This window comes from Carettochelys insculpta, chromosome 29 (genome assembly GCF_033958435.1).
Source record: "Carettochelys insculpta isolate YL-2023 chromosome 29, ASM3395843v1, whole genome shotgun sequence".
NCBI lineage: Eukaryota > Metazoa > Chordata > Testudines > Carettochelyidae > Carettochelys > Carettochelys insculpta.
In genome coordinates, this window is record NC_134165.1 from 4,386,768 (window position 1) to 4,402,099 (window position 15,332).

General features: G+C 48.5%; 1 protein-coding gene across 1 annotated transcript in view; it reads left to right on the top strand.

Annotated features, from left to right (window-relative positions):
* The window catches only part of LOC142003434 (venom factor-like), a 58,654-nt gene that overhangs the window by 18,537 nt on the left and 24,785 nt on the right, over positions 1 to 15,332 (top strand). The window contains exons 16-26 of the mRNA XM_074980393.1: positions 620 to 749; positions 1,340 to 1,411; positions 2,218 to 2,436; positions 3,035 to 3,146; positions 4,942 to 5,027; positions 5,209 to 5,348; positions 6,332 to 6,544; positions 7,335 to 7,401; positions 8,386 to 8,472; positions 9,660 to 9,863; positions 12,468 to 12,543. Coding sequence (XP_074836494.1) covers positions 620 to 749; positions 1,340 to 1,411; positions 2,218 to 2,436; positions 3,035 to 3,146; positions 4,942 to 5,027; positions 5,209 to 5,348; positions 6,332 to 6,544; positions 7,335 to 7,401; positions 8,386 to 8,472; positions 9,660 to 9,863; positions 12,468 to 12,543 — 1,406 coding nt within the window. The remainder of the gene's footprint in view (positions 1 to 619; positions 750 to 1,339; positions 1,412 to 2,217; positions 2,437 to 3,034; positions 3,147 to 4,941; positions 5,028 to 5,208; positions 5,349 to 6,331; positions 6,545 to 7,334; positions 7,402 to 8,385; positions 8,473 to 9,659; positions 9,864 to 12,467; positions 12,544 to 15,332) is intronic.

The following is a 15,332-nucleotide window of genomic DNA, read 5'->3' on the forward strand; positions in this document are numbered from 1 at the left end:
GTGCCGACCCCAGGGTGTGCTGTGCTCCTTGGGAAAGTGCTACTGACTCAGTGACGGCTGTACTTCCTTTCGAGTCAGCATGAGTCCTCAGGCCCTAGCTGGGCTCTAGGGGATGCAATGCTGCTGAAAGTGCCATTTCTCATCTGACATATCAAACAGCTGTTCTGGTAATTGCCTGTCCTGTCACCCTTCCCACAAGGATCAGGGCCCAGGTGCTCTGGCTGAATTCTGACTTGACTCTTTGATTTCCCTTTGTTTCACATCCTCTTCTCTCTGCAGTCAACTGTCTGCATACTTTTCTTTCTCTGCCTATAGTCAGCTGTGTTGTGGGACAGAAAGCCTGTTGTGCTGCAGCCCAGAGGTGGGCACGTTTCAGTGGGGACCAAGTTATAACAAATCCCTTACTTATGGGTCAGATTTTGCTTTCATGTACACCTCTTCAGGCACAGAGCAAGGCCAGTGGAGTCAGTGGAGTCCCTACAGAGTGTACGGCTTTATCAGAGACAGAATCTGGCTCTCAGCCTGTGTAGAGCTTTGGGATCCTGCTGGATGACACCGCAGAGATGGGCATTATCCATAGTAACAATAAGCGCTCAACCACTGTGCTTGCACCTCACAGATTTGGGACTCCGTGGAGAAGAGTGACATTGGCTGCACACCTGGCAGTGGAAAGAACAATATGGGGGTATTTAAAGATGCTGGTCTGGCCGTGCAGATGAGCAATAAGTTTTCCACCCTGCAGAGAACAGGTATGACTCTATAGAGCTGAGCAGTGGCCACAAAGGATGGGGGAAGGGAAGAAAGAGTTGATGGTACCTACATGGGGGTCTGGCAGGGTGAGCCCCACTGGAACAGCCTAGGAATGGAAATGCTGGCATTACAGTGAGGATGAGCATACAGCCCCTGGCCTCCCACCTATTGAAAGAGGATTAATTTAAAGGATACAAGTACTGTGCTTCATCAACAGTAAACCTGGCTGGGCATCGTTCCTATTAAACCTCATCTTGTGGTCTTAAACTGGGCAGTTCACTTGAGGTCTACAGGGAGAACAAACATGCAGCCAAAAAGCTGATGATTCCTAGCTGGAACAGCAAAGAGCAATCTGTGAAATGCAAACACGGCTTTTCTGGATTTCTGATTTCCTCTTAAATCAAAGCTCCTCAAGTCTGAAACCAGTGTCTGAAATCTGGGGAACAGACCAGATACAGTATCCAAAAGTTATTCTGTTACAACCAAACAGAAATACGCCATCAACTTGAGTGTAGGCCTTCACTTGGTGGTAAGGGGGAGAAAGAGGGAGGACTGATTTTTATTTCCTGTTTTTCACTTCCTTCTGCAGATCCAGTATGTCCCCAACCAACAAAACGCCGGCGTCGCTCTGTTCAGCTTATTGAGTATAAGGCAAACAAAAGTAGGTTCTACTCAGAATGGGACAGGTGTTTGCTCTCCTTGGTCAAAGCAATCATGCAAAGCACGAGTGAGATTCCCTCTGACAGCCGCCTGCCAGTTGTATTCCCTGTAGCAGGAGATGGGAGTATGGATAGTCTTACACACAAGGAGAGTTTGGAATTGGTCAGTTTCCAGAGGGGATGTGATAGATATAGAAAATAATGAACAGTAAATTGCTCTTTGGGGCACAAGCTTTGTCTGTGTTCTATGTTGGTACAGCACAGCAGGGTTCTGGTCTGTGACTGGGGACCCAAAGTCTTTCCACAGTTTAAATAATGGGCAAATTATTAAATTGCCCACATAAGCACAAGGAGACATTCAACCAAACTCAATGGTTTCTAAACAAGAATTTATCAAATGAACTATTTTCATACAGAAAGCATAGTACTCAGCACTGCACTGTGTTGAGGCCAAGAGCTTAAGAGGGATTCCAAAAAGGATGAGATATTTACACGGAAAATGAGGATGTTCACCACTCCATTAGAAAGGATTTTTTAAGAAGAGCCATCCTCAAGCTTCAGGGCATGAGCTCACCTCTAACTGAGGTCAGGAAGAAACTTCTCTGGGAGTGGGTTATCCTGCTCTGGAGATTCTTGCGCCTTCCTCTGAAGCTGCTGTTGCTAATCACTGTTAAAGACAAAATAATTGACTAGGGAGAAAGAGCACTGGTTCCAATGTTCTTTGGCCATATCCAGTCGTAATTTAATGAGACAGGGTGAGGAACAGAAGAAGCTTGCTATGAATGACCTTCTGGTTTGTATGTTTCAGTATCAGATTACCAGGACAGGAAGCTGAAGAAATGCTGTGAGGATGGGATGCATGAGAACCCCATGGGGCACAGCTGTGAGAAGCGGGCTGGATACATCTTAGATACAAATGAGTGCAAGAAGGCCTTCCTCGACTGCTGCAATTTTATCAAGAACATAAGAGACAAGCTGCAGAGGGAGCTCCACCTGCAGCTCGCAAGAAGCAAGTACCTGGGTTTCAGTATCACTCTGTAGCAAGTATGGGGGAGTTACCAGGGAAATCAGATCCTGCCACATGAACCAACCTGGCTCATGTTGACAGATCCCATGAGATGGGCACACAGACAGTGATGGTAAGTTTGTTAGTGATGATATGGTGACTCAGGGTAGTAACCTCTTCATGGGTTGCCACTGAGGGTTAAGCTTCTAAGCTTTGTTTGTAAAGCACAGTCCTCTGCTGTTTGAGCTAACAGGGTAATGCCACTAGTAAAGTGTGAGAAAATAGAATATGTAAATAGTTTCTGAACATCTTGCAGTAAACATGTTTCCCATTACAAATCATTGTGTGTGCACTGTTCTTAAAACTGGGGTTACAAAAGGTATGGTCTGATGTGGGACTGTTTTGTATGCACATACATTGTGCCTCTTGAACTGAGTTTTTTACTGAATTGGAAAAAATGGTTCTTCTTGCTATTTTGGTCACCAACCCCTGGTATAGATCAAATCACTGAGGCTTTCAGGTGGGTTCTAGAGCAAGCCAATCACTAGCTCCTTTCAGCTTTGCCTCTTCCTAATCAATGTCACAGCAGAACCAGACAGTCTGTGATTTGAATTCCCAGGTGACCTGGATGAAGATTTCTTGTCAGATGAAGATATCACCTCCAGGAGTCAGTTTCCGGAGAGCTGGCTGTGGCAAGTGGAGCACCTGACTAGCCAACCAAATGCCCTGGGGTAAGAGCAGGTGGTCATGCCGCTCCCATTCCTCATAGGGCCACATTCAGACATGTTATGGAACAGCTCTCACTGAAGTCAATGTTTCTCCACCAGCAAGATCCTGTGAATGCAGCACTTGATCCATATTCATAGTGTCACTCCTAGAATTTAAGGCGAGAAGGAGCCATTAGATCATCTAGTCTGACCTTCTGTAGAAGAGAAGCCAGAGAATTTCAATCAGTTACTCCAGTTTAGAGCCCATATTTAAGTACCTGTGACGTGGCTGGGGAAGGCCACTCCCAGTGTAGTGTGTGTGCACCCACTTCCCCTACTGAGCATGCACGTAATTTCCTTGTCTATTCTCCTACAACCTGTGTATGTAAGGACACTCACAGGTGTGTGGTTGTGCAGCCTGCTGATTGAAATCTATAAACATACCTTACTCTGCAGGGCAGTGTGGTCTAATGGCCAGAGTCAGTAAATGCAGTGTCTGTAAACTTGCCCCTATTCCACAGGGCCATATGGCTCCCTGGTTAGAAGGAGGAAATGGGGGGGTCACTTCCTCCCCAGCAGGAGGATCCAGGTCTTCCCTCTCCAGTGGACCCCAGCCCCAGGCCCTAATCATGGCTGTAGTTTCAGCCACACAGTCAGTGGGAGGAAAAACTCCAACCAAAACACGCTGACTCCTGGTGCTGGCTCACTCACCGCTACGCCATCCAGAGTTGCTGAGTAGCTAGGCCTACCCCTTGGCTTCAGCCCAAGAGAAACATCAGGCTACTGATGTAGGTGCTAGAACAGTGTTTCTCAACCAGAGGTACGTGTACCCTTGGGTGTACACGAAGGTCTTCCAGGAGGTGTATCAACTTGTGTACATATTTGTCTAATTTTACAACAAGCTATATAAAAACACTAGTAAAATCAGTACATTGTAAAAATTCATTCAGACAGACTTGTTTTTATTGCATCACATGCCTTACACAGAACTGTAAGTACAATATTTCTATTCCAGTTCATTTGTCTGATAATAAGATGGTAGAAAGTCAGCAAAGTTTTCAGTAGTTGTCTTTAGGATATTTTTGCCTGTTTTTGTAAGTAAGTAGTTTTTAAGTGAGGTGTAACTTGGTGCTTTGCAAAACAATTTGGACTTGAGCAAAGGGTACAGTAATCTGGAAAGGTTGACTGACACTTGTTTCATGACCTCAGATTACCTCTGGACCATGTTTCTTAACCCGTGGTACACGTGCTTTAGGGATACATGAGAGAAGTCTGAGGGTACTTACAATATTTTTTTTTAAAAAAAGGAGTGTTTTATTAAAAATAGAGGTTGAGAAACACTGTGCTAGAATATGGGCACCAGTGACTGGCTGTTTAGCACCTCCTTTTTATCCAGTTTGGGAACCATTTCTCATTTCTCCTTGTTATTCAGGGTATGGTATTGGCTTACTGAGTCACATGATACAGATGGTTCTTTCTAACTGGATGGCTGAAATTTCTTTTTAAAACCAATGGAAAATGAGATGCTGATACAGGCTCCTCATCACTGAAATGGAATAGAATTCTCCTGCTTGGAATTAAGCCAGACACTAGAGTTAATAACACTATTCTGGAGACCTTTAAAACAGGTTGTGTCCTGGGGCTGCTAAATTCCTCCCCAGAGATGGCTCTATATTTCAGTGGGTGAGTGAGTCCCCATAGGGGGCTTTATGATGGACCTCAGCCCTAAGATGCCAGATTTAGACCCTTAGCTGGGGAAGATCCCTGAATCCTAGCTCCTTCCTTCTGTGAAAGATTCTATCTTTCTCTTTACGTGTAGAATTTCGTCCAAGACGTTGCCTATTTTCCTGAAGGATTCCATCACGACCTGGGAAGTGTTGGCTGTGAGCATCTCTGACACCAAAGGTAAGGAACACCACAAGCTCACCAGGGAACAGGCCAAAATGCTAATGGAGAACAGACCACAGGGTGCAGTTGGGCCCTGGACACATCACAGAGATGCAGCCGTCGAAGAGTCAGCGGGCACATTTCAGGACTAAAATATCAGCCCCCCTTGTCTCTGACCCTGGGTCTCTCCCCATTGCAGGGATCTGTGTGGCTGACCCCTACGAGATAACAGTATTCCAAGAGTTTTTCATCGACCTCCGGCTGCCTTACTCCGTAGTGAGGAATGAACAGGTGGAGATCCGGGCCATCCTCTACAACTACGGGAGCCAAAAAATTAAGGTAAGCTCCCTTCCTCCTGGGGCTCTGCAGCTCACCTGAGGGTCAGTGCTCTGGCTAAGAGCTATCTCAAACCAAAATGGTGACAGGTTTATTCTTCTCGAGCGTGTTTGCTTTGTGGCTGGACACCCTTGTCTATGGTTGTCCTTGCTGGGTGCTCAGCACCTTGCAGGGTCAGAGCTATGGAATCTACCCAGTTTAGAACATAGGGAGAAAAGAAAGGTCAGCTATTTGGTTGGATATTAGGGAAAACTGTTTCACTAGGAGGGTGGTGAGGCGTTGGAATTGGTTATCTAGAGAGGTAGAGGAGGTTTTTAAAACCTAGAGATTTTTAAGTCCCGGCTTGACAAATTCCTGTCCGGGATGATTTAGTTGGGGTTGATCCTGCTTTGGGCAGGGGACTGGACTCAATGACTTCCTGAGGTCTCTTCCAACCCTAAGATTCTATGATTCTATGAATGGTTGTATTGAGTCAGCTCAACAGTCCATCTAGCCTGGTATCCTGTCTTCTGACAGTGGACAATAACAGGCACTTCACAGGGACGGAACAGAACAGGCAGCCATCAAGTGATCCATACCCTGTCGCCCATTCCCAGCTCCTGGCGAGACTGCACTAGATTTAAATAAATCTTCCTCTGGCTGCCGTTCTTCTCTGGCTGGGCATCCAATCTGTGAGTGGGTACCAGGTTCAGGGCTTTCTGCTGACTCACACTTGTAGCCAGAGCAGGTGGGTCTCATTATTCCACTCAGAAATACCACAGGTTGAGGGTCTCTATGAGCCAGATCAGAACAAGAGCAGGTCCCGGAGGGCTTCTCAGGAAGGAGGTCAGGGTGTAGTCATGTGCATTGTAAGTACAATCCTGCGTTTGTTATTTATTAAGATGAGAGGTGAACTCCAGTCAGGGAGGGGTGTGTGTTTTGGAACAATGCCCAGTCATATAATGATGTGCAGACTCTCCGCTCACGAGTCTCTGTTCTCTTCTCAGGTCCGGGTGGAGCTGCTCCACAACCCAGCCTTCTGCAGCGCATCCACTTCCAAGGCTAAATACCGGCAAATTCTTGATATCAAACCGAAGTCGTCCTGGGCTGTGCCATTTGTGATTGTCCCATTGCAGCTGGGCGCTCACGACATTGAGGTCAAAGCTGCTGTGTGGAACACTTTTGTGTCTGATGGCGTGAAGAAGAAACTGAAGGTTGTGGTAGGTATCATGTGATGGGAGCATGATGTCCACTGTAGGGCGAGAGGCTGGAGGCCAGACTGGCTTCTGGATTCGGTGCTGTTCATTAATCTGCTAAATGAACACCCTGCATCTCCATTCAGCTTCATTCCACTTCCCCTCTCCCACCGCTCTGGCAACCACAGCAGGATCGGGGCTGGCCTGGTTATTGTGCACTTGGTCCTCTGAGTTGTCATAGGGGAGATCTGGCTTCAGTTCAACGAATGCAGGTTCTTGCTCCCTGGACCAGTGGGTGCTGGAATCAGTCCAGACTGCAGCAAACTATTGGAGCATCTCATATCAGCTGGTAGGGCTAGAAGAGCAAAGGAGCGGAACTGGTGGGTGGTGAAGGGTGTCCCATTGGTCTCCTCCAGGAGACCACTGCAATGCAGGGTGAGAGGAGGATCAGGGAGTAGAAGAGTCCTTCAGGGAGGGCACAGAATAATACCAACATTGTGCTTCTCAGCTTCTCGTCCTGCCAAACACCATAGGCTTGATTGTGCAGTGTGAATTAATTTGGCCTTGGGACGTCTCCTGGGAGCCCCCTAAACAGGATCCAAAAGGAAAAGGGACACAAACTGAGGTTGAGGTCCAATTCCAGATCCATTGGGGCATTGCCTGATCTCAGGTTCACTTGACACTGACTTCCAGTGGAGTCACTCCTGATTGGTGCTAGGGAAAAGGAGATGAGTGAGTGGCTCACCTTGTCCTACTGCTCCACACCATCTCTGACTGTTACCGTGGTTACGATGTGCTCGTCCTTCTTTTCTAGCCTGAAGGGATGAGGATGACCAAAACCGTTAAGTCTGTCGTACTGGATCCAGCTACAAAGGGACATAGTGAGTAGCCAGGCTGCTTTGCCTTTACATGGCAACTTTCCTCATGAAGGTCTCAAAGAATTCCACAAACTATAGCTGAGCAGGGGCAACGAGTCCTACTTGCCAGTAGTGCCTGGGCTCCAGGAATATTCCAGGCTCGGGGGCACAGCTCCACCAATATTTGGGGCTGAGTCTCTTCCCTTGCCCTGTCTCCTACCATACACTTCTTCCCCAACTCCCTACACTGTGGGGAGCTGCTCCCTACGCTGTGCTCCCTCACTGGCAGCGAGCTACAACGGACAAGGATGAGGAAAAGCTTAGGCGGGGGAGAAGACGCCTGGCAGCCCCCTTCCAATGGGGTGGGACTTATCCTGGCTAGGCCTTGAGCAGCAGCCTGGGGCACTTGGTGAGTGTCATGCTGGTGGAAGATGAGAAGGGAGCTGGGGTGTTGTGCTATGGGGAAGGAGAGGGGTATTTAGAGGGAAGTGCCGTACCTGGGGAGAGAAGGAAGAAAGTCCCCCTCCCCCAGAGCTTGCTGCTGCTGTAATGGAGAGGGCTGGGGGGAGTCCTCCTCTCTGGGCCCCAACCCCGGATCAGCCCACCCACCCCAATCTCCTCCTCCTAGGCCCACTACAACACTCTGCACCCCCTCTTGCATCCCAACCCCCTGCCCCAGCCCAGAGTCCTGACTCCAAACCATCTCCCACATCCAAACTCCCTCCCAGAGCCTGCACCCCTGCCCCGTTCTGGGCACCACCAAAGTTTGTACAAACCTGGCGCCCCCATATCTAAGTGACTGTATCTCTGTTTTTGGAGTCCTTGTATCTAACCCAAACCCGTAATCGAATCTGCAGCAAACCGTCCTGTAAAACTCTGCCCTGGCATCAGATAGTGCTTGGCAGATTTCCAAAGAATTAGTTTAGTTTGGCTGAGATGCAGTTCAACAGCGTTCAGACAGCTGGACAGCCGGCATTTCGTTACCTCTTCCTCATCCTTCCCTTTCAGATGGCGTCCAGGAGGAGAAGGTGAAGGCGGCGGATATAGATGACATGGTTCCAGACACAGAATCAGAGACCAAAGTCAACATCCAAGGCAAGAGCCTCTGACTGGAAAGTGGTTTATGCTTTTGAAAGGGAGGAAAGGGAGCAATGGACTCTGCTCTGGTAGCCACGCTCACTGGAGGTGACACGATTGGTGGCTGATTCTGTGACGCGTGCGATCGAGCAGTAATGGCCAGAGACAGCGAAGTCATTGTTGGTGTGCGGCTCAACAAGGGGCTCCCCGGGGAGATGGGTGCACAAAAATAACGAGCATCCCAGGGGACAGATTAGACCTTTAGATGGGATGCACTAGGAGTTGAAGCCCTAGTCTAGTATTTGGGACACCTGAGCACAAGACTTTGTTCTGTTACAACTGCTCCTGGTAACCTGGGGAAGCTGCCTTAGCACAGTGGTGCTTTAGTGCCCCAGCAGTTAAGCAGGAATAGTAGCTTTTCCTGGTGCATTTATTTTATTATTTATTATTAAGTGGGTACAGTTATTTCAAGAGAGCTTTGCCAGTGTCTGTTCAAATAAATTTGAACTAGAAGGTGCACTTTTTTGAAATCGGTAACCCTCTTTTCAGGAGGAATAATGCCTGTTTCAAAACAGGCGCTATTAACCCACAAAATAGCGCTATTAAGCTATAATGGCGTCCGATGGCACTATTTTGAAATGGCGCTGTGTGTCATCCGGAAGTGCTATTCTGAAATGCATTTCATGTGTAGCTGTGGTGTTCTGAAATCAGATACTCTGAAACAGCTATTTTAAAATATCTTATTTTGAAAAATACCTCAGTAGTGTAGCCATAGTCCCTTTGTCCCTGTTCAGTTCTACTAACAGGGCCTGGTGCTTTAAGAGTGGGCGTGACCAGAGACTATCCACACCACATCTCTCATGGTCCATGTGGCCATGCTCTCAAGCACCTCTGAACACCTGGTTGGCCATGGATTTATTGCAGCTTATATAGAACCCCACAAGAAATCACTAGCCCATCATGCTGGCAGGGCTGGGGTGAAACAGCCCAGGAAGAGAAATGCTTGGAGCGTAGCAGGGGACTCTGCCAGCACACGGGGCCGGACCAATTGTTGCTAGGTGAGGATCCATCCTTCTTGGGGGCGTGGGGGTGCTCAGCACCACACAAGTGTGAGCTCTCAATCAGCCATTGCCTACAGAGAGGTCTGTCTGTCTCTCTGCCCCCACCAGCACCTTGAATTCACGCTGCGTTGTTTCCTCGGCTAGGAAACCCCGTGACAATGATTATCGAAAAGTCCATCGACGGGGCCAACCTGAAGCACCTCATCGTGACACCTTATGGTTGTGGTGAACAGAACATGATCAGCATGACCCCCCCAGTCATCGCCACCCACTTCCTGGACAGCACCGGGCAATGGGACAGGATGGGGTTGGACCGCAGGGCAGAAGCCATTAAACTCATCATGCAAGGTAAGCGCTTCTCATGTCAGACAACCAATCCCTCATCAGGCTCGCATTATGGACATGAGAACAGCCCCACAGGACTGGCCCTGAGGCCCATCTAGTCCAGTCTTCTGTCTTGGACAACAAATGGAACCAAATCTTCAGAAATCTCACATTATGCAGATTGGCTAATAGCGAGTCCAGGGATCAGGCTGCTAGCCTCAAGGGTGCCAGTTCAGTTCCCTGCTCTGCCACAGGCTCTAGGTGTGATGTTGGTGATGTTGGGCATGTCACTTAATCTCTCTGGGACTCCATTTCCCACTCTGCAGACTGGGAGAGTAGCAGTGTCCGACTGCACCGGGACCAGTGTTCCCTGTAAACTGAGTGCTTGGGTGGCCAGCCAGGAGAGACTCAAGTGCTGCCCAGCTGATTAGCAGGACACCTGCAGCCAGCAGCACGTGTTGCAATGGGTGGTGCACATTAAATTTATACCACACATGGATGGAAAACAATTAGAGGGAACCTGCACAGGGAGGTTGTGAGGTTAGATAACAGGAATGCCAGAAGCTCCCTGGAAGTGGGAGGGGCCACTGGCACCCAGACTGTGGCCCCGCCAACCACTCCACCTTTCCCCATGTTCTGTTCTTCCCAGGATCCGTTCCAAGGCTCTGCCTGAGGCCCTGACTACTGCTCACTCCTCTCTGCCCCTTCCTCCCCCTCTCACTCACCCATAAGGCAGGAAAAAAAATGGGATGGGCCCTGGTTCCTCCCTGACTCCCCTATTTTGGAACCTCTGGTTGAGACATGGACAATGGTGAGGCACTCAGGTACTATTCAGCCCTGGTGAGGCCTCATCTGGAGTATTGTGTCCAGTTCTGGGGCCCCCAGTATAGAAAAGATGTGGATGCATTGGAGCGGGTTCAGCAGAGGGCAACGAAAATGATTAGGGGGCTGGAGCACATGATCTCTGAGGAGAGGGTGAGGGACTTGGGCTTATTTAGTTTGCAGAAGAGAAGAGCGAGAAGAGATTTAATAGCAGCCTTCAGCTTCCTGAAGGGGGGCTCTAAAGGGATGGAGAGAGGCTGTTCTCAATAGTGACGGATGGCAGAACAAGGAGCAAGGGTCACACATTACACAGGGAGAGGTGTAGTTTGGATATTAGGAAAAACTATCTCACCAGAAGGGTGATGAAGCACTGGAATGTGTTACCTAGAGAGTTGGTGGACTCTCCATCCCTAGAGACTTTTAAGTCTTGGCTTGACAAAGTCCTGGCTGGGATGATTTAGTTGGGGTTGATCCTGCTTTAGATGAGGGGCTGAACTGGATGACTTCCTAACAGCCCTCCCAGCCCTAGGACTGTATGATTCTATGAGAACAGGGGCCAGATAAGCGCCTAAAATAGGGAATCTGCCTCCCATATTAGATCTCCTATTCCTTTTAGAGAAGGGATAGGAAATAATTTTTGATGGGGAGCCACTCCCAACATTTTGGTAAGTAGTCCAGGGTCAGGGGGTGCTGGGTCTGGGATGGAGGCTGGGTACATAAGCGAGCTTGGGGTAGGGACTGGGGTGCAGGAGAGTCAGGGGTGGAGTCTGAGAGGGAGTTTAGGTGAAGAAGGGGGTTGTGACCTGAGGCAAGGGGTTCACACTTGGTAGCGAGGAAGGAGGAAGACTCATGACCATAGAGAAAACTTGGTAGGTTTCAACCTCACTCAAGGAGGAACAGGTGGTGTCCTTCTCACCACACCATGCACCCCCTTGTGGAGCGGCTAATTACTCATAGGGTCTGAACTACAAACATCCCACCTGTTACGCTTTAACGAGAGAATAAATGAAAAAAAGATTTTTTCTGGATGGGGAAACTGAGGCAGGGAGTGACTTGCCCAACAGAAAAGTATTTGGTGAGTGACAGAAATGGGAAAAGAACCCAGGAGTCCTGATATGTGGACCCTGGCTCCAGGGTAGAACGTAGGCGTACCGTCGGCTAGACACGGTGTGCCAGGGTTAGCCCCTGGTGGGCCCTTGGACCCTTTATTTACCTGCCCATCCACAGGTACAGCTGCTTGTAGCTCCCATTGGCCATGGATCTCTGTTCCTGGCCAATGGAAGGTGTGGGAAACAGTGTCCCAGTCTGCGCCACTTCCTGTAGCTCCCATTGGCCATGAATGGCAAATCGTGGCTGATGGGAGTAGTCAGCAGCTGTAGCCGCAGATGCAAAGGTTAATAAAGGGTTTGGTGGCCCAACAAGGTCTAACCGTGGTGAACCACAGCCAGCCCCTCATTGCCCATCCCTGCCCTTATTCCAACCACTAACCCATGCTTCCCTCTCGGATCCTGGCATATAACCCAGGCATTCCCCAAACACTAATCAACTCCCAGCGCCCTGCCCCTGGATCATTCTCCCCTGTCCCCTTCACGCTATCCTGCCAGACATCCTTCTGCCTTTGCTTTCCTTGAGTAACTGTGCTGTGTCCCTCTGGAGAGACACCTGCAGAAAAAGGGAGAGCCCCACAACTCGCACAGAAGCTGGGAGTGGGGAGGAGGAGGGGAAGGGTGCCACAGCTCTGTCTTTTTTGCCTCCTTAGAAGCTTATCAGACCTGGCACAGCTCTTTCCTGTTCTCCCTGTCTCAGGTTACACGCAGCAGCTGGCTTACAAGAAACCCGACTTCTCATACGCTGCTTTCAGAGACCGGCCATCAAGCACTTGGTAAGGATGGAGTGAGAAGATGAGCGGAGGGGTTTCTAATGCACCCTCTTGATCAGCATTAGCCTGAGTCTGTTTTACTTTGGGTGGGCACTTCATTGCCTTTCTGCAGTACTTAAAAAACCAACCCCCAATTCCTATAGAAAAGTAGCTGGAGACCCAGAGTTCAGTCTCTAAGGATTTTCAGCAAGGATTACACAGGTCACACTGCTCACCTTCAAGTCCTAAAAGGAACTAAGGATATTAATTTAATCAAATAATTGTATAAGATCTTATGATGAAGAAACAAACAATAATCAAATTTTTACAGCATAAGTATTTTATAAACCCACAGACATTATCTTCACAGTTACAATAAACATAAAAGGTAAACAAAAGTAAAATCTGAACTGCTCAGGCCACATAAAACACGGTGGACACATCTACACTGGCAAGATCCTTCAAAAAAACCAAGGCTCTTTCAAAAGCTCTTGGGAGCATCTACACACAAAATGGGTTTTTTGAAATTAAATGGAAAGAATGGGGCACTTCTTTCAGAGGCCCTCTTCCACTGCCAGGTCAGGAAAGGCACCTTTTTCCAAAACAGTCTTTAGGACAAAAGGTTGTGTAGATGCTCCAGAGGCCTTTCTTTCGAAATAGAAGTCCTCATGGCACTGAATTTTTGGATCCCTGGCCTGTCCTTTCGAAAGAGCAGAGGCTATGTGGATGCTATCTAAACAGCAGATTGATCTTTCAATCTGCCTTTTGTTGTGTGGACACAATCTTTCAGAAGAAATTTTTTGGAAGAGATCTTCCAGAAGAACTTCTTTCAAAGGATCACTGTAGGGGAGATGTGGCCAGTAAGACGAAACAGAGAGATCCCCAAAAGCTTAGGTTAAGTTCACCTGAGTCTCAGTTAGGGTCTTAGCTCACCAAACCTGCAAAATTGGCTGAGTCTGAACCATCTGCCCTGCACTTGCTTGTAGGAATCCTCAGTGGGAATCCGCACAATTTTTCTTCCACTGAGGATCACTTCTAGACAGCCAGCACCTCTAACAGATTGAACTGAGTGACGGGTTAGTCACAACTATGCAGATGTAAAGAAAACCCTTTTACGAGAAAATACAAAAACTGCTGCAAAGTGCTTCAGTCACAAGGAGGAAGACCAGCCTGCTGTCCGCTGCTGTCTCAGCTGCTTCCAGTTCACCCAGAACACATGGCCTGAAGCAAGCAGTGGCCCTGACTCCTGTCCCTCCTGGAGTCTGACTCCAGGACCAGACACAGAGCCTACTGAGCAGACCCACAACCACCATAACCAACTGCAGAAGCTTTTGGGTGTGGAGTGCTAAATCTGTCCAGCAACAATGACCCAGACAATGACCCAGACGCTCACTCCTACTCCCCTCCAGGGGTCTCTTAAAGAGATTCTCCTTATTAGGTACTTATACCTGCATGTGCAGGATGTGAGCAAGTCAGGGCAGGTCTACACTGGACCTTAAAGTCAATCATAGATATGCAGTTCCAGCGAAGGCGCATGTGTAGCTGGAATCTATGTATCCAAGATCGACTTATCTGGCCTTTCTCACTCAGGGAGGTCAACGGGAGAGTTTCTCCCATTGACCTTCCTTACTCCTGGCCAGATTGAGGAGTGCAGAGGTCGGCTGTTCACCCCTGAGAGTTCAATTTCATGTGTCCCCACTAGGCACACAAAATCGAACCCCCGAAGATGGACGCCGGACGGACAGATGTATCCTCACTCTCCAGCCCATGACCAAAAGGGAAAATTTAACACACACTGCAGGAAAAAAAGTGCCCACTCCAACTCCCACAGCCAGCAATGGGAAGATGCCCCAAAAGCACCTAAGCAGAGTAGAGGCCTAGTTCCCTTCAAAAGTCCATCAGAGTCAGGTACCTAAGTCACTAAGGCAACTCAGCGTATCCTGCTGGGTGCGTATTTGCTTTGCTAGGTGTCTAAATACTTTGTCAATCTGGCCTCCCAGTTGTTTCAGTGATTGGTCAGTGTGGGCAAGCTGGTGGCTGAGAGATTAGTAGTGAATAAAGCAAAGATTTTGTCATGGGCAATTTTAGTAAAATTCCTGGACAGGGCATGCGCAATAAACAAACATTCATGGCTTGGGACCTGTCCAAGAATTCTGCTGTAAACACCCTACACTAATTCTTATCTGCTTCTAAGGTCCTGCTGCTGTGGGGATCCCCAGGGTGCCAGAGCTCTCAGGGTCCTTGGGGCACTGACAGCTGGCTCCTGTTCTGGCAGTGAAGGGCTCTCTTGTCTGTCTGCCCACTGTTCTGAGCTTCCTGGGACAGCTGTTTCATGACATCCAGGCCTGCTGCTCTAGCTGCTGCTCATGCCCCCAGGAGCAATACTGCTCAGGTGCTCCCTGGGGGTGTTCCCTGGACTAATTCTTGGCGGTCCCCTGGGCCAGCCACTGCAGCTGCTCATGTCATGGAATCCATGACTTCCATGACCTCTGTGCCAGACTCGCAGCCTTAGTGATGAACATCAGGTCCTGTTAGGTCAGTGGTTCCCAACCTGGTGTCCACAAGGCTGTTGCATGGGGTCTGTGAAAAAAATAAAAGATAAATAAAAATGGTCATAGAAAACATTTTAAATAAATTGCCAAGTTACAATCTATTATTGTTTTTAAATTAAATATCTCCCAGTAATGTTAATAATTGCTCTCCAAAAATCTATTCTGTGGTTTCCTTTTTCATTCAATGAAGCGTCCGTAATGGCTTTGATGGGGTCTGCAAATGGCTTGGGGGGTGATTGGGGGCCCGCACTAGGGAAAATG